The sequence below is a fragment of the Urocampus carinirostris genome, chromosome 15 (genome assembly GCF_059441175.1).
Source record: "Urocampus carinirostris isolate Australia breed hairy pipefish chromosome 15, RoL_Ucar_1.0, whole genome shotgun sequence".
NCBI classification, from domain to species: domain Eukaryota; kingdom Metazoa; phylum Chordata; class Actinopteri; order Syngnathiformes; family Syngnathidae; genus Urocampus; species Urocampus carinirostris.
This window is the reverse complement of record NC_142363.1, coordinates 36,851,521-36,876,920: the sequence shown is the minus strand read 5'-3', so window position 1 is coordinate 36,876,920 and position 25,400 is coordinate 36,851,521. Positions and strand designations below refer to the sequence as shown.

Genomic DNA, 25,400 nt, shown 5'->3' with positions numbered 1-25,400 from the left:
CCGGCCCGCGGGCTGCCTTTTTGACACCCCTGCTCTAAAATATGCGCGACGGGGAGGTTAATGATATTTCCTTGTCTTGGTTTTGGAGAGACTTTGGTTAGGTTCCTTATCCCCGTCTCTCTCATCGCTCTCCTCATCCCTAATCCTCTTTCAAAGATGGAACCCGGACCGAAGGTAAGAAATCCGACCCGATACGATTGACTACTTTCCTTCCTGCTTCCAGGACGCCCCCGAGGAGGTTTTTGTGGAGGGTGTCCTGCGACCGGTCCTGGAGCGAGGCCGCCTGGGGGCCCTGCAGGAGGTCCTGGAGAAGCGAGACCCCGACCCGGAGGCCGCCGGACGGTACCTCGTGGCCTCCTGCCAGTGGCTGCAGAGACGAGGATACTTCCACACGCTCTACCGGATGCAGCGCTTCATGACGGTGACCCAATTTGGAAACTGCGGAAAATAGGAAAGAAGGGAACGGCGTTCCTCCGAAACGCGTGGTTCAAATCCCGGGGCAGCCTCGCGCTTTTGTAACCTTCGATTTGAGTTCAAACCGTTTACTGACCGAAAACTCATTTGAACCCGGGGCCACGAGATAGAACAAACATTCTCTCAGGGGCCGGACTCATGAGGAAGGAAGAATGAAATGGAGAGATGGACAGAAGGAAACAAAGAAAAAAAGAAAGAGAGAAGGAAATGGATAAAGAAAGACAGAAAAAGAAAGAATGAAAAGGAAATATGGGAGAAAGAAGGAAAGAAACAAAAGAAAGAAAGAAAGAAAGACTAGTAGATTGATGAGAAAGAAAAGAGAGAGAATGAAATAAGAGAAAAAGAGAGAGGGTGGGACAAAGAGAAAGGGAGAAAGAAAGAGAGAGAGGTAAAAAGGAGAAAGAGAGAGATAATATGAGAAACAAAAGAGAAAAAAAGAGAAATTGTGAAAGGGGGGAAAGAAAGAGAGAGAAAAAGAAATCCAAACAGAAATAGAAAGAGAGAAGGGGAGAAAGAGGAGGGGGATGCAAGAGAGAGAAAAAAAGAGAAAAGGAAAAAAAGGAAGAGAGAACCAAAGAAGGTAAGACGGAAGAAGAGGAACAAAGAAAGAAAAAGAGAGACAGAGCAAGTGAAAGAGAGAGAGAGATAGAAGGTGAGAGAAAAAGGTAGGACGACAGATAGAGTGAAAGAGAGAAAAAAAGAAAGAAATACAAGTACAGGATTTGTGAGAGGCGCCTGGCTTTGGCAACATCAAGTGGAGTGGGCATATTTCAACCTGCAGCTCGTTTTTCTCTTGCACCTCCCTCAGCTTTGTCTCGTGGGCCGGATTCAATCCCTTAGCGGGCCTGATTTGGCCCGCGGGCCGGCAGTTTGACACCTGTGCTCCAAAGCTAGCTCAACCCTAAACACCAAAAACTTCGTTTAAAAAGGATTCGGTGTCTTGGTACCCTCTTTAAATTTTAAACCCAAACTAAAAGTCACAGTGTCTTCAAGGTCAGTAAAAGATTGCAAGAGCATAGCAGAAGGTGGCTAGAGAAGGAAAAAGTTGGGAAAAAGCCGAAGATGCCTGAATCAATGTGAATGGCGAGTAACACACTGAAAGACAAAGGGAGCAGCTCACAATAACGGCAAGCCACAGCCTGCGACCCGGTGGCTAACTTGAGTGGCTAGAGACGGAAAAAAATTGAGAAAAAAAAGGGAAAGATCCTGGAATGATGAGATTTGGCGACGTCCAGTTGAAGAAGGCGATTGACAAAGCTCGAGTAGCTAACGCTTACCTTAGCGGCTAGCACTGAGCCATAACCTGCGACCCAGTGGCTAACTTGAGTGGCTAGAGAAGGAAAAATTGAAGAAAAAAAAAGGGAAAGATGCCAGAATCATGACACTCGGCGACATCCAGTTGAAGAAGGTTGTTGACAAAGCTCGAGCAGCTAACGCTGACAATAGCGGCTAGCGCTTAACCATAGCCTGCGACCCAGTGGCTAACTTGAGTGGCTAGAGAAGGAAAAATTGAAGAAAAAAAAGGGAAAGATGCCAGAATGATGACACTCGGTGACATCCAGTTGAAGAAGGTTGTTGACAAAGCTCGAGCAGCTAACGCTGACAATAGCGGCTAGCGCTTAACCATAGCCTGCGACCCAGTGGCTAACTTGAGTGGCTAGAGAAGGAAAAATTGAAGAAAAAAAAGGGAAAGATGCCAGAATGATGACACTCGGTGACATCCAGTTGAAGAAGGTTGTTGACAAAGCTCAAGCAGCTAACGCTGATAATAGCAGCTAGCGCTTAACCATAGCCTGCAACCCAGTGGCTATCTTGAGTGGCTAGAGAAGGAAAAATTAGAGAAAAAAAGGGAAAGATGCCAGAATCATGACACTCGGCGACGTCCAGTTGAAGAAGGCGATTGACAAAGCTCGAGCAGCTAACGCTGACAATAGCGGCTAGCGCTTAACCTTAACCTGCAGTCAAGTGGCGAACATGAGTGGCTAGATAACAATACAGTGGAAAAAAGATCAAATGTTTATGAATCAACACTCTGCAATGATCAGCTGCGGAAGCCAAGTGACACTGAGGACAACTCTGGAGCATCCAACAATGAAAATAGCAGATAGCGGCAAGCTGTAGCCTGCAGCCAATTGACTTACATGGGAAGCTAGAGAAGGAAACAGTGGAAAAAAACTCTAAGATGCCTGAATAACGGGACTCTGTTGCCATCACATTCAGGGCTCAAAGTTTTCCACCTGCAAGTGTTTGCTTATGACTTAAATCAATAGTGTTCTATTGAAAGGTGTGATGTGTTTTGACACCTCTAGGGGTCGCTATACAACGCTTTTTGAAGTTTTTAATGGAATATTATTGCGCAGGATCACGTGCGAGCGGCCATGACTTGCATCCGCTTCTTCACCCACGGAGCCGCGTCGTACCAGCAGCTGGGAGACCGACAGGTACGCGATTTTCGTGCCCATCGTGACAGTTTGCATATACTCGTTAGCATGTAGCGTCTTCTCGTTAGCTCAAAGTCTTAAGCGTCCTTCTATTTATCTTCATGGCACCTGTTGGGAATTAAATATCAAAATGTAGCGTTTAGCAAATTGTTCCAATGAGTTATCGGACTCCATTAACCAAACACAACCTACATTCACCCAGATGAACAGGAAAGCCGATATTTCCACACGGGGGCACATTTAATTCCATTAACAATTTAACGAAGTGTACTCCACCGAAAACGGACAAATTAGTGTCGTTGGAGTCTCTGGGAAGTCCTCTTCTGAAGTCCTTTAGCTCTCTGCATATTGGCCCACGTCTGCATATGGTGTGCCGGCTCCTCCCGTGGGCGTGCCAAGGAAGCCCAACCTGGGCTCCACCACCTCGCCGCGATGTCTGGAATGTTCAAAGCAATACCGAGCGTTCCTACGTCATCAGGGCCCCTTTGCGTATGGATGTGCTGATTATCTTATCAGCCCTTCGTCCCGTTCCCGCCGTTCCTGTAAACAACATTTTTCACTAGGGTGCCCTGACCTCACACCACAGCCCAGCCAGTGAATATCTTGCATTAAACTCAATAAATGTAACTTGTATTCAATCGTATAAAATCCTTTATAGTCAAATGTATAAAGTCCCTCACACCCTACCTGGGCCTCCCGTCATAAAAATATTTGGAAACGCCCCTGGTTACCATGGTGACCAGGCATAGCCATGACATCACTCACTCTAAATTTTTGCCGCTCCCAGTCGTGGTTGGTGCAAGCCAAAGATCACCTGAGGAAGTACCTGCAGGAGCAACAAAGCGTCCGGAGAAGGTCGTCTCAAGGTTGTTCCTTCCGCAAGACCATGTCCTCCAGCGACGTCTCCAGGTCGGTGGTGTCGGATTACCGCGCGTATTCTTTATCCTCACCGGTGCGATCTCCACGCAGGCACACCAACACCATCGAGCTGCAGCTGGAGGTGACCCGCTTTTTGCACCGGCGGGAGACTCCGCCCACTGACGCCGGCGGGACTCCGCCCACTTTGTTCGGAGGGAGCTCCATGAAAGCGGAGGTGGCCTGCCAGGTAACAAACAAAGGAAAAGTCACAATCACATACCTAATGAGGAGGCAAAGGCAAAAAAGGAACGTACGCTGTCCACAAAGGCCGGTGCCAACTTTTTTTTTTTATTTCAATTTTTTTTTGCAGGTGATGCTCGGCGGTAAAAACATCGAGGAAGGTTTCGGCATCGCCTATCGAGTCATCCAGGTAAGGCTTTCGCAAAGAAGCTGCTAATGCGAGTGTGCCAGTCGCAGCTAGCGCCCCCTAAAGCGATGCTAGACAATACTCAAGCTATATGCTAACCACCAAAGTTGAAATCCAAGTAAAATAATACTTAAAATAAGAAAAAAAAGATGCTAATACTAGCATCTCATGCTAATACAGCTAGTGACGGCATCTGTAATGTCAGTTGCTTAAGGGGATACCCAAATTCTAAAACGTACGACATGTGACAAAATAGATTTTATATATATATATCTATATGTCATTGGTATATTCCAATTATTTTCCGAGATTCTGCATTTTGAAGACAGCAGGTCTCGTTTTTGACTTCCTGAGCTCTGACGTCCCACCAGCACGCTAGCAAGCCGGTCATCCTGTTGGTTTACGTGTTAATTTGTCAAAGAGGATTTGAGTGTTTCGAGTTTTGGTGTTTTTTGTGGAGATTGCCTGGGTGTTGTGTCGCAGGTGGGTGCAGCAACACTACAACAAATGGCACCAAAATGGGGCCAACTGGCAAAAAAAAACACAGAGCGCTAACAGGGGCTAAACCAAAAGGGACAGGCTAGTCGGCTGCTGAAAAAGGGCTAACTGGGACCTATTGTCAGAAAAACGGGAGGCTGGTTGACCAAAAGCATGCAGTAAGCAGCCAGGATAACTGGGAGCCAACAACTACAGAAAAGACCACGGCAACAAACACAAACCCAGATCAAAATATACCAAATGATCACGGCAGGCTAAACGGATACTATAGAGGGCGAACCAGTGAGAAAAACGGGATGCCGGCCGGCCGAAAACATGCAGTAAGCAGCCCGGCTATCTGGGATCCTACAACGAGAAACGGCCACGGCAACGAACACAAACATGGGCACGCAACAGGCTAGCTAAAACTGTAAGCCTTAGCCCTTGGTGCTAACAAGGAGCTATCTGGAGATGCGGCAAAAAACACAAAGGAAAAGTCACAATCACATACATAAGGAGGAGGCAAAGGCAAAAAGGGAACGTACGCTGTCCACAAAGGCAGGTGCCCACTTTGCCAGAAACCGTTAGCAGTGGCGAAAGCTGTCCAGAGTTGCGTCCTCAGTGGTGTCCTGACCACCCGGTAGCCTAAGGGATCTGTGAATGGAGCCTCCCAGATTGTAGTCTTCAGCTTGAAGTAACAGGAACTTTGCCTACTGTGTCGCTGAGGGACTTCTCTTTTGTCAGAGGTGCTTGCTTTGGTAATTTCCGTCTGCGTCCTGTAAGTCTACCTGCCGTCTTGTGCAGCGTGCGTTTCTTTTTTGCCTTCGCCTCCTTTTAGGTAGGCGATTGTGACTTTTCCTTACTTGTTGTGTACTATTATCGTGGAGCAGCCCGAGCAGGATGCCCCAAAATATGTAAAACAAGATGCAGGGAGTCTTGGCGTGAGAGGGAGAGCTCGTTTAATTATCTTCATCGGTGTGCAAAACAGAGGTCTCATTCGTCTTCAGAGACAATTGGCTTTTTATATCCTAATACAACATCTCGTATTACTTTTGCCCGTCCCCCTCGCGATCACGCACGTGTTTATCTCAAAATGCACGCTACCAGACAGAATGTTTTGTCCTCTTCCGATTTTCCCAATCTCCCAATTTCCAAGAACTGTTGGGGTCGGCTTGACCGCATGTTCCCCGCCAAGAAGAACTTGGCAAAGAAGAATGTTATTCCTTGGCAGCCCAAGGCGATTATTAATAACATTCGCTGACATTTACACTCGGGAGAAACAAGCCAGGAATTTCCCGTTTTAAAGTAACGCGTTCTCCTAATGCTCGACTCCAATAATCCACAACATTATTTTTTTGAATTTGGGAATCCTTTGAAGGGGTGAAGAGCCACCGCGCTAAAGACCCCTAACACCAGTCCCGACCAACTCCGACTCTCGGCCTTTTCAGCGGCTCCGGTCGTATCCCTGTCTTTTGTGGTTTTGGCGCAGGACTTCCAGTTGGAGGCGCGTCGGGTCTACGAGCGCGCCGGGCAGCGTCTGGTGGTCCGGGGCAAATTCGCCGGCGCTCGGCAGCTTCTGAAATGCGTGAGCGAATCGGGAACGGCCACCGCCGGAGACGGGGACGCGCTCGTCCTCGGCTGCGTCCGGGCGGCGCACAAAGGCCCGGCCCACGTAAGGCACCGCGTCGAAAAAACCTGAAAAAGCCGCCTCTCCGTGACTCTTTTGTGCTGGTCAGGCCAAAGAAGTGGAAAGTCTCATCCTGCTCGGCAAAAGCACCGAGGTCAAGGTGAGTCCCGGGACCCTTTATTGCATTTTCACTTGGTATTATTCTTTATTTTTCACTTTTATATTTACTCTTATTTTAGTATTTGATCGAGAGACTTATATGAAGAGAAAACGTACATTTCTTTGAAACGTTTCCCCTTGAATTTTTTTTCACTCTGGGTTTTAGTATATATGTAGAACAGGGGTCTTCAACGTAGGCCCCTTAAGGACCCCCGAGTAGCCCACACACCGCTTCTGAAAATGGCAAAAAACCGAACGGGGGTTTTCTCCGTCTCAGATCGAAGCCTACCTGCTGTGCAACAAGCTGCGTCCGGCCTACCTGCTGGCCGTCAAAACGGAGGCGGGAAGGGCCGGGCCCCTGGTGCAAAAAATCCTGGGGGCCGCCGAAGAGGCTCAGGACTCGGTCATGCGGGACATTTGCCGCCAATGGCTGCGAGAACGCCTCGACCGCGACGACGGCAAACGGCGAGCCGCTCCGAGGCGGCCCGACAAGCAGGTCGGGTAAAAAGGAAACGCCGTCTCTGACTCGACTCCAAAGGGAAGAAAAAAAACCACCCGGTTGCCTTGGAAAATTGGTGAAATTGAACTTTCGATTTCAAGCAAAGGATTTTAGGGAGAAAAAAAAAATCTTTCCTTCTAAAGGGGACATCACGTGAGATTAGTTTTTCTGCAAGTCAGCTTGGCCATTTGAGACCGATTTGAAAAACACATTTTTGTGGTGGACCTCCGGCGTCCTCTGTTGGTGAACACCTGCATTCATTATTATCATATAATAATGTATTCAGTAGCCAGCTAACTTGAAAATATGCCAATCAAATAACGATACGTATATCAGGCTTAATAATCCAAGTAGTTATAAAGGATTGACTCGATCAGTGGTTCTCTACTGGTCTTGCCCGATTTTTGATTTTTTCCTGTTTTCTTTTTTGTTATGACTCTTTGTAATTCTTATTTTCTTTTTTTTTTTCATGATTTCTTTATTTTTATTTTTTTTTGTTTTCACTCTTATTTTTTTCTCCTTTTTTATTGTTTTTCTTTTTTCATTTTATGACTTCATCTATTTTTCTCTTTTTTTCATGATTTGTTTTTGTTTTTTCTTTTCACTCTTTCTTTTTTATTCTTTGTTATTGTTTTTCATTTTTTCATTTATGCTTTTTCATCTATTTTATTTTATTCTTTTTTCCTTTTCTTTTTGTTTTATTTCTTTTTTTCTCCTTTTTTTTACTCTTCTTCCTTTCATATTTTTTAATTTGTTCTTTCTTTTGATGCTTTTTCTTTTATTTGTACTTTTCCCCTTTTTGTATTTTTCTTTCTTTTCTCTTCTTTTTTATGTTCTTTCCTTTCTTTATTTCTCTTTTTCCTTTTCTTGTTTTCACCTCTTTTTTATGTACTCTTTTTTTTTTCATGATTTTATTTGAATGTTTTTTTTCCTATTTTTCTTTCTTTATCTATTTTCTTGTATCGTTTTTAACTCTGTCTTCTCCCCTTCATTTTCTTTTTCCATTCATTTTTGTATTCTTTTGTCGTTTTTTTTTTTTTTTCGACTGTTTTCCTTTTTAACTTTCGGGTCCCGACCCACCGGTCGAGGAACCCCGGACCAGATCAACAAAATATCGCAAACAAACAATACACAGAGTTGTTAGCTAGCTCTAAAAATGCTAACCAAATAACGATCCTTCTACTGGCATTTGTTTTTCTTTGATTCGCTAGTTCTGTTGCTGACGCTCTGTTTTTTATTCGCTTTCATGTTCAAAAGGGATTTCTTTTCTTCTTCACTGGTACTGATTTTTTTTTGCACTTGTCATTAAAAAGCCACTCATATATATATATATATATATATATATAGATGCTCACTGATGCACTTTATAATCTGAAAATGGAAAATCCTTTGTAATTGTACAAACGAACACGACGATGATTTTTTAAAAATTTTCTGGACAATGATGACAAAAAAAACCCGAATAAATGACGTGTTTGAGATTTTTGTCGATATCCGCTTTCTAGATGTTTGCTCCACTCGGTTTAGACCGAGCCCGTCCAAATCCCGGCCCAGGGACCTGTCGCGGCCCGCGATCCGATTTTTACCAGCGCGCGTCCTCTGCCGTCAAATGATTAATACGTGGCCCAACGGTCACGTCGACCGCAGTATAGAAGAATAAGAAGAAGAATTCACCATTTGACCAGCCAGATGATGGCAGTCGCCCTTTGGCCACCTTGTCCTTGGCTTTCTGAGAATTTTAGCCCAGCTCATTTCTGACATGGCCACTATACATATAAAAAAATGAAAGTTGACTGTGAGGGCCGCCGTTAGAATTGGAGTATTTTTTTCACCGAAATCGGAAACGACCAGAGACCGGCTCTTTTTGAAAATAGAATATCAAGAGCCGCTGCCAGACTCCAAAAAAAGCAAACTGGAAAAAAAAACTCTGTGAAAGGGTGAAAGCAACTCAAAGCTGTTTGAACAGCAGCACCCTCCGCTTTCTGAAGTTTGGAGAGCCCTGCATTAGACTGTAGCCACCTCATTTTTAGATGATTCTTTTTTAGATTCATTTTACGGTTTGGCATTTTTCATTTTTCAAATCGAGAATTTTTAAGAGTTTAATTTTTAGAATTTCCGCTATTTTTTTGGTTTTATAGTTTTATTTTTTTTTAAGTTTCAGTTTTTGGAGTTATTCTGATATCATTTTTGTTTTTTTTAGATTTTTTTCAACATATTATTCAATTGTCGAAATGTTTTTTTTTTGTTTGTTTTTTTTAATTCGATTGTGTTTTGTTATATTTATTTGATGATTTTAATTTCTAGATTTTCTTTTTGCTTTCATGGATATTTTCTTATTTTTGCAATTATTTCTTAGTCTTGAACTGTGAATTGGTTTTAGATTTTTACCATTTTAAAGAAATGTCTTTTTATCTTTTGAATTTTTAGAATTGTATTCATTTGATATTATATTATATATTTATATATATATTTTACATTTTAGAATTGACTTTTTGACTTATTCCTCTAAATTTTTGGAGTTTTTCAATATTTCCAATGTTATGTTTTTGTATCTTTGAGAACGGTCATTTTTGTTTTTCGAGATAATTGTCATTTTTGGAGTTATCCTTTTATTTTTTATTTTCAATTTTTTTGTTATTGGTATCTTTTTTTCGGATTATTTTTTTTTTGCAAGTTTAAAAAAAAAAATAATATCCTGTTTTTTTACGTACTGTATTTTCACCATGTTTTTTTTTTAGAAACTATTTATTTTTCAGATATTTTTTATTTTCTATTTCTAGTTTTTTTTCCTTTTCATCCTCTTGAATTTTTATTTGGGTTTTTTTCCCGTTTAAATTCATTTTGAAATCTTTTCAGTTTTTTGGGGGGATTTTTTGAATTTTTCTTATTTCGAGCAATTTATTTCCACTCTCTTTGCGTGGATTTTTGATGGCGGAAAGCAGGTTTTTTTTGGGGCCGTGCGGAAATCCTTTCCACTTGAAAAACGAGAGAAAAAACCTCGTCAAAGTCGTCAATGTAAATGTTTTATTTGCACAAAATGTAAACATTCAACTCTGCACTCATACGTTAAAAAAAGTCTTCGCTTTAACTTCGACTAAATCTATTTTTTTGGGTCGTCACGGTAACCAAATTTCACCGCAAAAGCCCTCCGAGATTTCGGCACACGCGTGATGCAAAAAAAAAATGCTTAACGGTGAAATTCATGGATGCTGGTGAGCGTTGACCCTGCTATGACCGCTCACGGTTGGTTCACAGGCGTGCGACGTGCCGCCGCTCCCCCCCACCCCCTCTTCTCTGCACGAGCCCCGCCCCCTCCTTCCCGGCTCATTCCCATTGGATGCCGAGCAGCTCGCAACTGACGTCCCACAAGCGTCGGGCCGTCTCCTGGCTTCGGCCCTGGGGGGCCACGAAGGCCGGGGCGCAGTCGCTGGAACAAAAATATAGACCTTTATTCAAAGCTTTTTCTTTATTTGTTTTCATTTTATAAACTCTTTTTCAACTTTTCTTATTTTAATTTACTAAGCAAACCAAAATCCAAAAACCCATATAGCTTTCTAGGAGGTATTTTAGAATTTAGTCTCTGTCTCTCTCTCTCTCTATTTCTCTCTCTCGCTCTCTATGTCTTTCTCTCTCTCTCTCTCTCTCTATGTCTCTCTCTATGTCTTTCTCTCTCTCCCTCTATGTCTCTCGCTCTATGTCTCTCTATGTCTCTCTATGTCTCTCTCTCTATCTTTATGTCTCTCTCTATGTGTCTCTCTCTATGTGTCTCTCTCTCTCTCTATGTCTCTCTCTTGATGTCTCTCTCTCTATGTCTCTCTCTCTCTGTCTCTCTCTCTATGTCTCTCTCTCTGTCTCTCTCTCTCTCTCTCTATGTCTCTCTCTCTCTCTCTCTCTCTCTCTCTCTCTCTATGTCTCTCTCTCTCTCTCTCTCTCTCTATGTCTCTCTCTATGTGTCTCTCTCTCTCTCTCTCTATGTCTCTCTCTATGTGTCTCTCTCTCTCTCTCTCTATGTCTCTCTCTCTGTGTCTCTCTCTCTCTCTCTATGTCTCTCTCTCTCTCTCTCTCTATGTCTCTCTCTCTCTGTCTCTCTCTCTCTATGTCTCTCTCTCTCTCTGTCTCTCTCTATGTGTCTCTCTCTCTCTCTGTCTCTCTCTATGTCTCTCTCTCGCTGTCTCTCTCTCTCTGTCTCTCTCTTTCTCTCTCTCTCTCTATGTGTCTCTCTCTCTATGTCTCTCTCGCTATGTGTCTCTCTCTCTCTCTCTCTCTCTCTATGTCTCTCTCTTTATGTCTCTCTCTCTCTCTATGTCTCTCTCTCTCTATGTATCTCTGTCTCTCTCTCTCTATGTGTCTCTCTCGCTCTCTCTCTCTATGTCTCTCTCTCTCTATGTCTCTCTCTATGTGTCTCTCTCTCTCTCTCTCTATGTCTCTCTCTATGTGTGTCTCTCTCTCTCTCTCTATGTCTCTCTCTCTGTGTCTCTCTCTCTCTCTCTATGTCTCTCTCTCTCTCTCTCTCTATGTCTCTCTCTCTCTGTCTCTCTCTCTCTATGTCTCTCTCTCTGTCTCTCTCTATGTGTCTCTCTCTCTCTCTGTCTCTCTCTATGTCTCTCTCTCGCTGTCTCTCTCTCTCTGTCTCTCTCTTTCTCTCTCTCTCTCTATGTGTCTCTCTCTCTATGTCTCTCTCGCTATGTGTCTCTCTCTCTCTCTCTCTCTATGTCTCTCTCTTTATGTCTCTCTCTCTCTCTATGTCTCTCTCTCTCTATGTATCTCTGTCTCTCTCTCTCTATGTGTCTCTCTCGCTCTCTCTCTCTATGTCTCTCTCTCTCTATGTCTCTCTCTATGTGTCTCTCTCTCTCTCTCTCTATGTCTCTCTCTATGTGTCTCTCTCTCTCTCTCTCTATGTCTCTCTCTCTGTGTCTCTCTCTCTCTCTCTATGTCTCTCTCTCTCTCTCTCTCTATGTCTCTCTCTCTCTGTCTCTCTCTCTCTATGTCTCTCTCTCTCTCTGTCTCTCTCTATGTGTCTCTCTCTCTCTCTGTCTCTCTCTATGTCTCTCTCTCGCTGTCTCTCTCTCTCTGTCTCTCTCTTTCTCTCTCTCTCTCTATGTGTCTCTCTCTCTATGTCTCTCTCGCTATGTGTCTCTCTCTCTCTCTCTCTCTATGTCTCTCTCTTTATGTCTCTCTCTCTCTCTATGTCTCTCTCTCTCTATGTATCTCTGTCTCTCTCTCTCTCTATGTGTCTCTCTCGCTCTCTCTCTCTATGTCTCTCTCTCTCTATGTCTCTCTCTATGTGTCTCTCTCTCTCTCTCTCTATGTCTCTCTCTATGTGTCTCTCTCTCTCTCTCTCTATGTCTCTCTCTCTGTGTCTCTCTCTCTCTCTCTATGTCTCTCTCTCTCTCTCTCTCTCTGTCTCTCTCTCTCTGTCTCTCTCTCTCTATGTCTCTCTCTCTCTCTGTCTCTCTCTATGTGTCTCTCTCTCTCTCTGTCTCTCTCTATGTCTCTCTCTCGCTGTCTCTCTCTCTCTGTCTCTCTCTTTCTCTCTCTCTCTCTATGTGTCTCTCTCTCTATGTCTCTCTCGCTATGTGTCTCTCTCTCTCTCTCTCTCTCTATGTCTCTCTCTTTATGTCTCTCTCTCTCTCTATGTCTCTCTCTCTCTATGTATCTCTGTCTCTCTCTCTCTATGTGTCTCTCTCTCTCTCTCTCTCGCTCTCTCTCTCTATGTCTCTCTCTCTCTATGTCTCTCTCTATGTCTCTCTCTCTCTGTCTCTCTATGTCTCTCTATGTTTCTCTCTCTCTCTCTCTCTATGTCTCTCTGTATGTATATATATACACAGGGATCAGAATTTTCCGCGGATCCGCGGATTTCCGCTGTTTTTGAACCCCAAAGGCATTCCGACTTTTTCACTTTTTCTCTTGCGTAGCAAACAAATTCAAAATCCGACTGTCTCACTCTTTCCTTTATTGCTCTAGCGCACCCTGGCGGCCGTTAGAAAAATTGGCCGCATTGTCGCACAAGCTGCAGGGACTGAACTGCATTTGAACTTATCTTGCAGTATTTACAAAAAAATCAGTTATGTGGGCAAATTATTTTAATCTTCTAAAAATGTTACTTAAATGATAAATATAAGCATGGTTTTGGACAAGTAAATTGCCTAAAACCCATGTTTTTGGGGGGGGGGGGGGGGGGGGGGGGGCTGCTCCGCCCTGCTTTATTCCTGGACCCTGGCTATTTCAGCTGAAAATGAAAATCTCCATTCTGATCCCTGTATACAATACTGCAATAAAGTGAAAACATACTTGCATTTTTAAAACAAGAACATTTTTAGAGTTATTTCTTTTATATTTAGTTTTTTTTTATATTTTGTATGATTTTAGGACTTAATTTTCTTAATCCTTTTTATTTTTATTGATTTTTGTATTGATTGATATATTTTTTTAAATAGTGAAATATTTTGAGCATTTATAAAGTGAAAAACTGTCAGGTTGTTGAAGTTTCCTTGAATCCTCAAGAACTGATAACAAGTGAATGACAACACAAAATGATGACTTCTTATGTCGGTGTTGCAATCTGGCACTATTCTTCACAGTACGGTTGCCTTGGCGCTGGCGTCTAGAAATATAAGGCTCGCGTGTTATGCCTCGCAGCCCTCATTTGAATTTTCCTCATCTTCTTTGAGTCTTACCCAGAAGGCGCCCACTAGGTGTAGAACAGGACACATCTCTCCATACGTGGTTGTGATTACCCCCACGCTATAAAAAGACTGGTTGGACAGCATACTGGGTCGTCATCAATAGCACGATCTGCGTGTTTTTTCAGTTCCACCTATGGATGGGGGTTTGTTTTTGTTTTTAGTATTCACAGTTTTCTTGTTTGTTTCTTTGACAATTTGTTACTTTGTTCCTGTGTTTGGGTATTAAATGTTATCCTTTTTTTGAGCACCCCAGTCTCTGCTCATAATTTTTTGCATTTTTGTCCACCCGAAACCTTAACAGATTGGTCCCCATCACTTTGGTTCATCACCGCCCCCTCATTCGCGTTTTCTTTCGGCGCTGTCGTAAATACGTGCTCGTCTGTCGAACCGCCATCTAGAACGGTCCGAAAACGTGACGTGAACAACTTGGAGCAGAACTGAATAAGGACCTAACTGAAAACACAATTGTGTGGCAGGCTTAAAATGCAAGAAATAGACATGAGTTAAGGGGTTCAACAAAAGGCGCTCTGTAGAAGAAGGGAATAGATAGAGAGGCGTAGAGGGTTTTTCTTAGAAAGTGCACGACTTGTACAATTGAGTTCCGTTGTTGGATTCGAGCATGCGACTTTTAATCCGGTGCGCTCTGTCGCCCGGAATTTACGGTAATATTTGTGAGTGTTTAAACGTCACGTAAAGGTGCGGAGCGAGGCGGCAGTACCTGAAGTGCTTTCCGGTGACGCCCTGGAGTTCGGGGGCCACGGCGCAATAGATGCTGGTTTGCGCCCCCTGCCGCGGGGTCTTGAGGAAAAGGGAGAGGACGGCGAAGAGCGCCATCATCAGGGTGGAGTGACGCGTCAGATCGGAATTGACCGTGCCCGGGTGCAACGAATTGGACGTCACGCCGCTACCTGCGAACCGGGGAAGAGTTTTTTTCATTTCGGTCATCGACTTTTTGTGTTTATTTTAACATTTTTACATTTTCTGTTTCATTTTAGTTTGAGGTCATATTACTCTTTTAGTTTCCAGATTTTTTTTAATGTATTGTGGAAAAAAGTTACGTTGGATATTTTTTTTTTTTTTGGGGATTGGGGGGGGTTCCTTTATTTTAATATTTTGGGATAGATAGATAGATTATTCATCCCTGTAGGGAAATTCACACTTCCAGCAGTATCCTTGTGTTGAAAAATAAAATAATAAAATAACAGATATAGAATACAAAAATACCCAATACAACATATAGTGCTACATAAAATACACACTGTAATAAAAATAGGGTAATATGCAAATGTGGGGGTGGGGTTTCATGTGGGCTTTTACTCCCCTGGGTGGATTTTAAGAGCCTCATGGCATGAGGAAGAAGTGATCTCCTCCTTCTTTTAATTAATGTTCTGTAATAGTATTTTTAATTTTAAGAGTTACATATGTATATTTCAGGGGATTTTTTTTTTACATTATTTTTTTGACTTATTGATTTTGTTTTATGTATTTGTAGAATATTAAATTTTGCATTTTTTTAGTATTTTCTGATTGGTGACATTTTTTTTAAAGAAAATTGTCATTTTAGAAATGGTTATCATTTTTGAATGTTTTCTAAAATATTTCTTGAAATTGTAAAAAATATATTTGTAATTTTAGAATGCATTTTTAGTTTTTTCTTCATTTTGAGATTTTTTTTTCTCCTATGATTATTATTTTTTCTTTTTTTCTAAACCGTTGAACTTTTTGGAGGTTTAGAGCTCTCTTCATGTATTTTTCCAAAGTCTTATTTTTTTGGATCGTATTAAATTGTTTCCATTTTGGATTAGATATTTATTTTAAGTTATTATTTTTAATGTATTTAAAAAGGTTTATTTTTTATTTTACAATGATTTTGTTTTGGAATTTTTCATGTTTTTTTTTTGTATGCATTTCAAAAATATTTGTTTTGTTTTTTTATAATTGCATTTGTCATTTTTGGGGTTATTTGATGTTTTTTAGTTTTTTTCAATGTCGAAGTTTAAAAATATATATATATAATTTGTTTGAACCTTTACAGTTATTCTTTGGTGGACCTAGGAGGCGGTCGGACCATTGTCATTTTTTTTTTCCGCTATTTTAGAATCCGTTTACGGATCATTTTCTGGGGGGTTTCGGGGGAAGGGTCCGGCGGACCTCGGAGTCGCCTGGCCAGCTCCCGGGCGAAGAGCACGTTGGCCAGCTTGCTCTGGCAGTAGGCTAATCCGCTGTTGTAGCTCCCTTGACTGTGCAGGTCGTGGAAGCGGATCCAGCCCAGGTTGTGGGCCAGCGAGGAGACCTGCAGGACTCTGGAGGGGGCGCTCCTCTTCAGGGGCTCCAGCAGAAGCCAGGTGAGCAGGAAGTGGCCCAGGTGGTTGACGCCCATGTGGGTCTCGAAGCCGTCGCTGGTTTTGCCGTACGGGCACATCATCACGCCCGCGTTGTTCAGCAACACGTGCAGGTCCCGGAAATCTAAACCGGGGAAAATCGAAAAGGGGGAAAGTCCGAAGAAATAATCGAAAAGGAAAAGAGAAAAAGTGAGAAAAAGGGGAAAGGAAAAAATGAGAAAAATAAGATAGATAGATACTTTATTCATCCCCATAGGCAAATTCACACTTCCAGCAGTATCCTTGTGTTGAAAATAAAATAATAAAATAAATGATATAAGGGGCGGCAGTAGCTCATGAGGTAGAGCGCTCGTCTCGGGAGCAAGGGATCCCAGTTCGAATCCCGGCTCGTCCGTGTTACATGTCGAAGTGTCCTTGGGTATGACACTGAACCCTTAATACCCCCAATAAGCAGGTTAGCGCCTTACATGGCTGCAAGGCCGCTATCGGGAAATGTGGAGCACATTGTAAAGCGCTTTGGGAAGTCAATGACTTGAAAAGCGCTAGAGAAATGCAGATCATTTCATATAGAATACAAAAATACCCAATATTTCATGTGGGCTTTTACTCCCCCGGGTGGAGTTAAAGAGCCTCATGGCATGAGGAAGAAATGATCTCCTCAAGAGCTTTGAAATAAAGATAAAAAGGGAAATGAAAGACTACTTTTGTTTTTAGGGGGCACTCAAAGCAGCAAGATATCAGCCAAACATGTCAGCTCCCTCAAGAAAAGAGAAAAAGTGAGAAAACGGGGAAAAAGGGAAAGGAAAAAATGAGAAAAATAAAATAGATAGATAGATACTTGATTCATCCCTGGAGGGAAAGTCACACTTCCAGCAGTATCCTTGTGTTGAAAATAAAAAAAAATAGAATACAAAAATACCCAATATTTAACGTGGGCTTTTACTCCCCCGGGTGGAGTTAAAGAGCCTCATGGCATGAAGAAGAAATGATCTCCTCAAGAGCTTTGAAACAAAGATAAAAAGGGAAATGAAAGACCACTTTTGTTTTTAGGGGGCACTCAAAGCAGCAAGATATCAGCCAAACATGTCAGCTCCCTCAAGGTGAGCCTCATGTTATGTCGCAAATACGAATTTTTCAACTCCCAACTCATTAAAAAACGCACATTTATACAATATAGTTTCTGTTTTTTATAATTATAGGATAATTTTTTTTTAAATGAAATGAAATGAAATGATCTGCATTTCTCTAGCGCTTTTCAAGTCAATGACTTCCCAAAGCGCTTTACATTGTGCTCCACATTTCCCAATAGCGGCCGTGCAGCCATGTTATTGGTTATTGTGGGTATTAGGGGTTCAGTGTCTTACCCAAGGACACTTGGACATGTAACACGGACGAGCCGGGATTCGAACTGGGATCCCTTTATCCCAAGACAAGCGCTTTACCTCCTAAGCTACTGCCGCCCCTAAGACATAAAATAACCCCAAAATGACAAATGCAACTGTTAAAAAAAATATATATATATTTTTGAAATGCATTCAAGAATAACATGAAAAAAAATTTCCAAAATAAAAAAACCAAATCATTGTAAGACAAAAACATTTTAAAACATATTAAAAATAATAACTCAAAATCTATTCTAAAATGAAAAAGTAAATGAAAACAATTTAATACAATCAAAAAATGAAACGCTCGAAAAATACATTAAAAGGGCTCTAAACCTTAAAAAAATATCCTAAATTAAAAAGATTTGAGAAAAAAGAAAAATGATAAAACGAGTAAGAAAAAACTAGAAATGCATTCTAAAATTACAAATATATTTTTTACAATTTCAAGAAATATTCTAAAAAAAAAAAAATTCAAAACCTATAACCATTTTTAAAATGACAATTTTCTTCAAAAGAAATGTCATCGATCCTAAAATAAATACTACAAAATGCAAAATTAAATATTCTCAAAATAAAAACATAAAACAAAATTGAAAAGTCAAAATAACGTAAAAAGAAATCCCCCAAAACATACATTTGTGACTATTAAGATTAAAAATACTGTTCAAGAACATGAATTAAGAATATTAAAATAAAGGAAAGCTCTACAGCGCTACTGCCACAAGTGGTAGGAACACGGTATTGCACTTTTGGCCTAAATGCATTTAAAAAGTGAGCCGAATGTACTCGTGAAAGAGCCACCCCGGGCTCGCAGGCCGTACCTTGGAGAGCCCCGCACCGGACAAGGTCATTATGTTTGTTTTTTCCGTATTTCTTCCTACCTCGGAGGAATCCTCGAGCGAAGGAACGTATGGAGCAGGTGTCGGCCAGGTCCAGCTCCCGGACTTCCACCTGCGCTTGAGGGCAGCTGGCTCGGATGCTCGCCGCCGCCCGCTCGCCCTTTTCCACGTCTCGGCACGCCATCACCACCAAAGCTCCTGACGCGTCGAAAGCACAAAGAAACTTTTTTAATTTTTCGAATAAAGGAAGAACTTATAGGAGCATCCGGGTGAGAAGAGGCCTTTTCAATGTCCGTGGCTCTGCTGTGGCATCGCGAGCCGGCAAAGTCCTCCAGACTGGGCAGAGGGAAGCCCATGATTTTTTTTGTGCTGTGTTGATCACTCGCTGCTATGCTCCCGGCATACCACACCGTGACGGCGTATACCGGAATGCTCTTCGCTGTCTAAGGACTCCGACACCTTGTGTTCCTGGTTCTTCTTCCTGAAGAACCTCAAGAAGTATAGTCGCTGCTAGGCCCAGGAGAGGTTGGAAACGGTGGACTCTCTTGCCGGATCTTTTGCCCCACTCGGTCGAGTATGACTTCCTCAGATTTGGGACGGTGAAATCGTCAGCATCTCTGCCTCCTTCCTGTATGCCTTCCCGTCCCCATCAGAGACGAGTCCCTCCAAGGTGGTGTCGTCAGCAGTGTTCCCTCTAAGCTGCGCGCGTGCGCAATTGCGCACCGCTCGCACATTCTCAGCGCACAAGAAAATCGAGCCGGCTCACAAAAATCAGGCCTCAAAATGACTCATTAAGAAGCCACTTAAGTCAAAGTTACAGTACATGAAGGTAAAAATACACGGGTTCCCCTGACGCCGTGTCCTAAATGCGGTATTTTGAAGTCGAGTCGAAGTGGAATGAAGTTGAGTAAAGTTAGTAGAGAACCGGCTTCTTCGGCTCAGCTCACTAAAAGGAACCGGCTCTTTCGGGTCCTAAACGGCTCTTCGGATTGTTTTTGCTTCCTTAATCCCAACATGACCAAATATGATGTAAAATGATGCACAAAATGACTTCAAGGAAGGGGGAATAGAACAAAAAAAGAAAAAAATACCAAAATGAAAAAGTAGTGAAAAGCTGAGAAAAAAAGAAACAAAAGTAAGAGAAAAAAGAAGGAAACATTTAGAAAAAAGACAGAAAAAAAGAAAAGAAAGAAATGTAGAAAAGTAAATAGAGAAGAAAAGGAAAAAATGAATACAATAAGATTTTTTTTAAAGGAATTTAAAAATAGGTGGAATAAAAGAAAAAGTTTGTGTTACATTCAAATCATTTCCAATAATATCAAGTGAATCTTGTTGCCAACATTGTACTTCCACTCAAAAATGTGATGAAGTACAGTTCTGTATCCTACAACCGACTCAATAAGCCCCCAAAAATGTGAATATTATGCGACAAAAGATATCAGGAAATAAAAAGAAATGGATATCTTGTGAAAGAATTGTAAGAACAAACGATGTTTGTAGGCAATAGTACATGAGTCAATTCATTCAAAAGAGAAAAATCATTTTGCATTGCCAGAAACTCTTGATGTCAAGTTTTGGACATGTTTGATCATGATTGAGTTGCCACACTTGGGATTGCTGTTGCTCACTGTTGTTTTAAGCGTTGCTCACCGACTTTGTGTGAACGCTCAGACCCGGAAGGAAAATGACAGGGAACATTGGTCGTCAGCAAACTTCACAATCGTGTTAGTAGGTTGGTGAACGGTCCTAGTTATACAAAGTGAACAGTAGAGGAAGAGGTTCTCCACTAGAATCTTTTGGAAGATGGTGTTGAAGTCCAGGAAGAGCATTCTGACATAGCTCCCGCGTTTCCTGAAATGGCTCAGCGCAGCACCAAGAGTCGTCAGTGGAGCCCTTTGCCCCACAGGGTCCCGTGTGGGTGTTCGAGAACCTTTAATGTACTGGAACACCAATCTCTTAAAGCATTTCATGACCACGGGTGTAAGTGCAACAGGCCTGTAGTCATTGAGGCCGACCACTGACGACTTCTTTGGGATGCAGATGATTGTGGAGGTCTTCAGTCAGGGTGGAACGGTAGCTTGTAACGGGGACCGGTGAAAGATGTTAACAAAGACCCCGACCAGCTGGTCTGCCCAGTCCTTTCAGCAGCCCTTGCCTTCATGGGGTTCGCAATTCTGAGCACAAGTCTAACTTCATGCTCCTGAAGCAGAAGTGTGCTGCTGGTGGTTTCTAGCAGGTGCGATGTAGCTGCTGGTGGCCTGCCATTTTTAAAGCGGACAAAGGAGCCTTTTAAATGCTCTGCCAGTAGAGTATCAACCCTAGCAGTCACCAGCTTGTGGCCCCTGAAGTTTGTGATCTTTTGGAGTCTCTGCCATACCCTCCATGAGTCTTTTTCGGTGAAGTGATCCTTAACCCTCCTGGCCTAGGTTGCTTTTGCAACTGTAATGCTTCTCTTCGGGTCAGCCCAGGCGTTCAATGCGTTCGGTTTTAACAAAGGATTTTTTTGTGAAGATGTGACTTTTGTGATTTTCCATTTGGCCAATCCACACACCTTTTCTATAAAAACTGTGGTCAGCCATTTTTCAATGCATTTTTTAGTAGGCTGCTCTCAACTGGCCCAGAGTGTACTCGGTTTTATGATTTCACTTTGTGAAAAAAGTCCTCACATGAAAGGCTCTCTTCAGCAAATACTTGGTGAGTGGAACAGGTGGTAGGACATGGAACGTCTACGCCAACAGCCCTTGGGCCACGTTTGAATATTTTGCCATATTCTTTCTCCTTAATGGTTTCTATTTTGTAGTCCGAGAACAGCAAGGGTGGTCGGATCCATCCAGGTGGGGTAGAAGGGCAGCTCTGTGTGTATCTTCGATGTCGCTATACACATTGTCCAGTATTTTAGTTCTCCTGGTGGCACAGTCCACGTAGCCAATGAACTTGGGGAGTAGAGTCTGTAGACACGCATGATCAAAGTCGCCGTCCATGATAAAAGCGCTGCCTGGAAGAGTAAACTGCTATTTGCTGATAGCAGCGAGCAGGAGATCCAACGTTATGCTAACGTTAGCATGTCGATCGGAACGTGGAATTTTTCTGATTTTGTTTACAAATAAAACTCAAACTTATGCCACAGAAAGACTGCTGGCCTACGCTGTGTCAGTGTGGCACTCAAGCTGCTCAGTAGCAGACAGGAAGAGGCTGCAGAGGGTGACTACAAATTCACAAAAGACCATTGGAAACCCACTGCCTTCCTTACATGACATTTACAATTCCAGATGTCACAAAAGGCATAAAGGACACTGCGCACCCCGACTTCTATCTGTTCAGCCTGCTACACTCTGGTAAGCGATACAGATCAATTTCAGCCAGGACCAACACACTCAGAGATAGTCTCTTCCCTAAAGCTGTCACAATACTTTGCTCAAATCTGCACTGAACTGACATACTTTGCACTCTGTGTCATCTGTCCCTCTTTGTCAGGTCATTCGTATTTACACTGTAAATAACCAATATTTATTATCGATCACTGCTATCGCAGTTGCCGCCTACTGGGTTTTCATACTGTGTTCTGTCTTGCGTATATTTAGATATGTTTTGCTTGGCAGATGGGTCATTGCACTACATGTTAAATTCTGTTTTGAATTCAATGTGTATATGCACATTATATGGGGCAGCTTTAAATTTCCTGACACTCTGTGTCATGATAGTAAAGGCGTTTTACTCTATCCTCAATGTTACTGTTTCAATTCATCCCCTACTCTCGGATCTCTATCTGACTGTACCCGCTGCCCGTTTTCGCTCCATTGGGAGCAGAGCTTTCAACCGCTCTGCCCACCAAGTCTGGAACTCATTAACACCTGACCTCTGGGATTCCGCCACCCTGTGCACCTTCAAATCCAAGCTCAAAACCCACTTCTTTAGACTTGCCTATTCATAATTATCTGCTTTACATACACACACACACACACCCTTTTTTTTAACCTCTACTTTGTTTTTATTTAGTATTTATTACTTGCCTGTTTATTGTTGTTCGACATTCTGTATTATTTGTTATTGCAACATCCATTTTGGCCTGGTCATCCTGGTAGGGGGATGATCTCATGTGCCGTCCCTTCCTAAGACTTAAAAAGTGGTCGGTGGCGCCCTCTGTTGGCTGCGGCTGCATCGGCTCGCTACAACGGGTCAGGTGCAATCGACATTTCGTTCTGTGTACATTGTTACACAGAATGACAATACAAGGAAATTATTATTATTATTATTATTATTCTTAAAGTTTCTTTATTTTCCTCATGTTGAGGTTTTTGAGTTTTTCCTTGCCCTCGTGTAGGTTTTAGATCAGGGGATCCCGTCATAATAGTCTGTAGTATTAAATAAACATGACTTGACATGTACAGCGACCTTGGGTTTCCTGAAAGGCACTTTGAAGTCGATATCTTATCATTATTATCAATTCAATTTCATCAGTGAATTGATTTTTGCATTCTCTGTTGGGTTGGAGTCTGGTGAACGTTTTAATCTGTGTACTCGGTCTTTTGGCGATCGCATCTTCCTCGTCGCTGCATCGATTTTGCGAAACATTTGAGGTCCGAGCGAGAAATGCATCGCTGACATTTAAGTCCTTAACATGTTTACAGCGATATGCAAATGAGCAAGGTCTTAACAAGAGAGCGGACCCACCCCGAGAGGCCAAGTCCAGGGCCGTCTCCTTCCCGATGCCGGTGTTGGCCCCCGTGATGAGGACCGTCTTCCCGTCCATGCGGGCCGGAGACGAGCACACGCCTCCTGCCGCGTAGGTCCTGCAGTATTTTAGGATAGAATACATTTCATGCCTGAAATCTTCAGAATAAATACATATTATTGAAAATAAAACAAGTACAAATTAAATCAGAATCTTTTCCTAAAACACATGAATTTTTGCTTATCTAGTGCAGTAAAAACAAAAGTTGTCTCTTTAAAAACAAAGCAAAAAATATTAAATCCCCAAATTTGCTTTTGTTTAATGTTTAATCCGCGTAGATGACGTCACAAGGTACGCCACGGAGCGCGCCAGACTGGTGACCAATGAAAACGCGTATCTGGATGAAGCCCCGCCTACGCGCGGGCTCCTGATTGGTGCAAAGCCCGTCAACGCACACCTCCGTTATATCCGAGTTTATTGATTTACTAAACGACACCGAATGCGATCAAAAATCAATAATAATTCCAATAAGCGTGTCGTTAAATGATTTATTCAGCCCGAGAGGCCTTCTAATGCCAATCTCACGAAATAGGTGATGTGATACGCTATAAGCTTCACAAAATGGCTTCCCTACCGTATTTGAGGAGCGAAAAATAGCAGCAAAAACGTCACCGCGGCCAGGCCGGCGAGGAGGTAGAAAAAAAACATTTTTCTAAAAAGAAAAAAATAAGAAAATGATGCAGTCCTCGCCACTCTCCTTTTCAGTCGCCAGGACGACAGCTGATGAGAGTGGGTGGGCGCGAAGGTGGAGGCGGGGCGAACGGCGTTGTGGGATGTGTAGTTCGCACACCGACCGAATTAAAACGACATATTTGTGTCATGTTAAGGACGAAGGGTGTCTATATTGGACACAAACTGACTTTATGATGTATTTACTTGAATATATTTCGTGTTGGGAGACAAAATGCTAAATCAATGATGTAATTCGGACTTGGAGTGATAGCGTTTAGTCGTGTTTGGACGAACGGCATCATGGGATGTGTAGTTTGGACACGGTTGGATCCCATATAATACACTCTGTATAAATTGCTGTTTGTTCTGTGACAAACAGGCTCGCCAAGGTCTTCAATTAGGCCCACAAGACAACTCCCAGAGAAGCATAGGAGAAAAAATCAGCTGCAGTTTGAAATATGTCCACTTGATGTTGACAAAGCTGAGCACCGTTTGCGAAGTAAATGGAGCTATATTACCTTCTTTCTCACTTATTTTTTCTCTCTCTCATTGATTGTCTGTCTTTATCGTTTTTTTCTCTTTCTTTTTCTCCTTTGTTTCATTTTCCCACTCTCTTTCACTTTTTCATTCTCTCTATCTCTCTCTACTTGTGTGTCTTTCTTTTTCTCTTTTTTCTCTCATGATCTCTCTCTTTCTTTCCCTTTATCTGTCTTTCCCTTTCTTTCTCTCTCTTTATTTATTGCCCCATCTCTCCATTTTCTCATTCTTTTTTCCTCTCTTTCATTCTCTCTTTTCTCTCTCTTTCTTTTTACTCTTTCATCTTCTCTCTCATGTCTTTCTTTCGCTTTCTTTTATTTTTTATCTCTTTTTCATTCTCCTCTGTCTTTTGTTTTCTCTGTTTCTCCCTCTCTTTGTTTTTCTCTTTCACTTTCTATCTCTATTCTCTCTTCCGCCTGCTTTCTTTGTTCTCTCTCTCTTTCATTCAGTTTTTCACTTTTTCCTTCTTATTTTCTTTTTATCTTTCTTTTTTTCTCTGTATTGTTCTCTTTCTCTCTGTAATCTACCAGTCCGGCCCCCGAAAGAGTTTTTTTCTTCTTCTAGCATGTGGCCCTCGAGCTAAAATGAGTTTGACACCCCTGAATAAACTATTTCCAGCAAGATAAATGTGTCTTTCGAAATGTTGTACACGAGTTCAAGAAAAATGTCAACGTCAGTAAATATTTTAGAATGTGCATTTAAAAGTTCCAGAATTCAAAATTATTTAAAAAAGAAAAAGAAAAAGAAAACTAATTTTAAAACAGGAACAATAATAAAGACATGTTGACTCACACAATGGAAATGTCAAGGAAAATTTTGTGTAATGAAAATGTATAAAGTTGAAAATATCTTGTATACACTTTTGATATTATTCATATGATTACACTTTGGATTACGAAATAAATCTCAGAAAAAGACAAATCAAAGAGTAACTGACAAAAAATATTTAGAAAAAAATCAAGCTACATTTAATTGACCTGAAAATAGTACATCAGATCGCTATTATATTTCAGTAGAAATTTTTCAATTCCATAAAAATTAACAGATAAGTAGTTCCCTGTTCAATACAGTATTTATTTATTTCATTTTAACGTAATTCCTGGTAAATTATGATTATACGAATAATAAGATTTAAAAAAAAATAGGAATTAAGCACGGTCGCTTTAGCCATTGTAACTACATTATCCAGAAGGCACTAGTCATAGGTGTTGCAAAAGCGCCTGAATACAATTTTTATTTTACCAA

The 25,400-nt window shown here is 41.9% G+C and overlaps 2 protein-coding genes across 2 annotated transcripts in view; one reads left to right on the top strand and one right to left on the bottom strand.

Annotated features, from left to right (window-relative positions):
• The window catches only part of zfyve26 (zinc finger, FYVE domain containing 26), a 62,396-nt gene extending 54,331 nt beyond the window's left edge, over positions 1–8,065 (top strand). The window contains exons 34-41 of the mRNA XM_088354421.1: positions 224–421; positions 2,835–2,915; positions 3,703–3,824; positions 3,885–4,020; positions 4,144–4,203; positions 6,167–6,349; positions 6,414–6,464; positions 6,741–8,065. Coding sequence (XP_088210547.1) covers positions 224–421; positions 2,835–2,915; positions 3,703–3,824; positions 3,885–4,020; positions 4,144–4,203; positions 6,167–6,349; positions 6,414–6,464; positions 6,741–6,968 — 1,059 coding nt within the window. The 3' untranslated portion in view covers positions 6,969–8,065. The remainder of the gene's footprint in view (positions 1–223; positions 422–2,834; positions 2,916–3,702; positions 3,825–3,884; positions 4,021–4,143; positions 4,204–6,166; positions 6,350–6,413; positions 6,465–6,740) is intronic.
• Positions 8,066–9,971: 1,906 nt separating this feature from the next.
• Positions 9,972–23,712, bottom strand: rdh12 (retinol dehydrogenase 12). Its single transcript, XM_088354233.1, has 6 exons — positions 23,521–23,712; positions 22,886–23,004; positions 18,257–18,412; positions 15,800–16,114; positions 14,367–14,556; positions 9,972–10,389 (listed from the first exon to the last, which is right to left on the bottom strand). The coding sequence occupies exons 1-6, from the start codon at positions 23,592–23,594 to the stop codon at positions 10,287–10,289; spliced, it is 957 nt and encodes a 318-aa protein (XP_088210359.1). The 5' UTR covers positions 23,595–23,712; the 3' UTR covers positions 9,972–10,286.
• Between the last annotated feature and the right edge of the window lie 1,688 nt (positions 23,713–25,400).

What these genes read in the sequence shown, in the direction of transcription:
- rdh12 (XM_088354233.1), bottom strand. Translation starts at nt 23,594, where the DNA reads ATGTTTTTTTTCTACCTCCTCGCCGGCCTGGCCGCGGTGACGTTTTTG. An exon ending in CGCTCGAGGATTCCTCCGAG is followed by an intron (nt 16,115 to 18,256) that starts GTAGGAAGAAAT and finishes TCCCCGGTTTAG; the next exon opens with ATTTCCGGGACCTGCACGTG. An exon ending in GCTGGCCAGGCGACTCCGAG is followed by an intron (nt 14,557 to 15,799) that starts GTCCGCCGGACC and finishes CCCGGTTCGCAG; the next exon opens with GTAGCGGCGTGACGTCCAAT.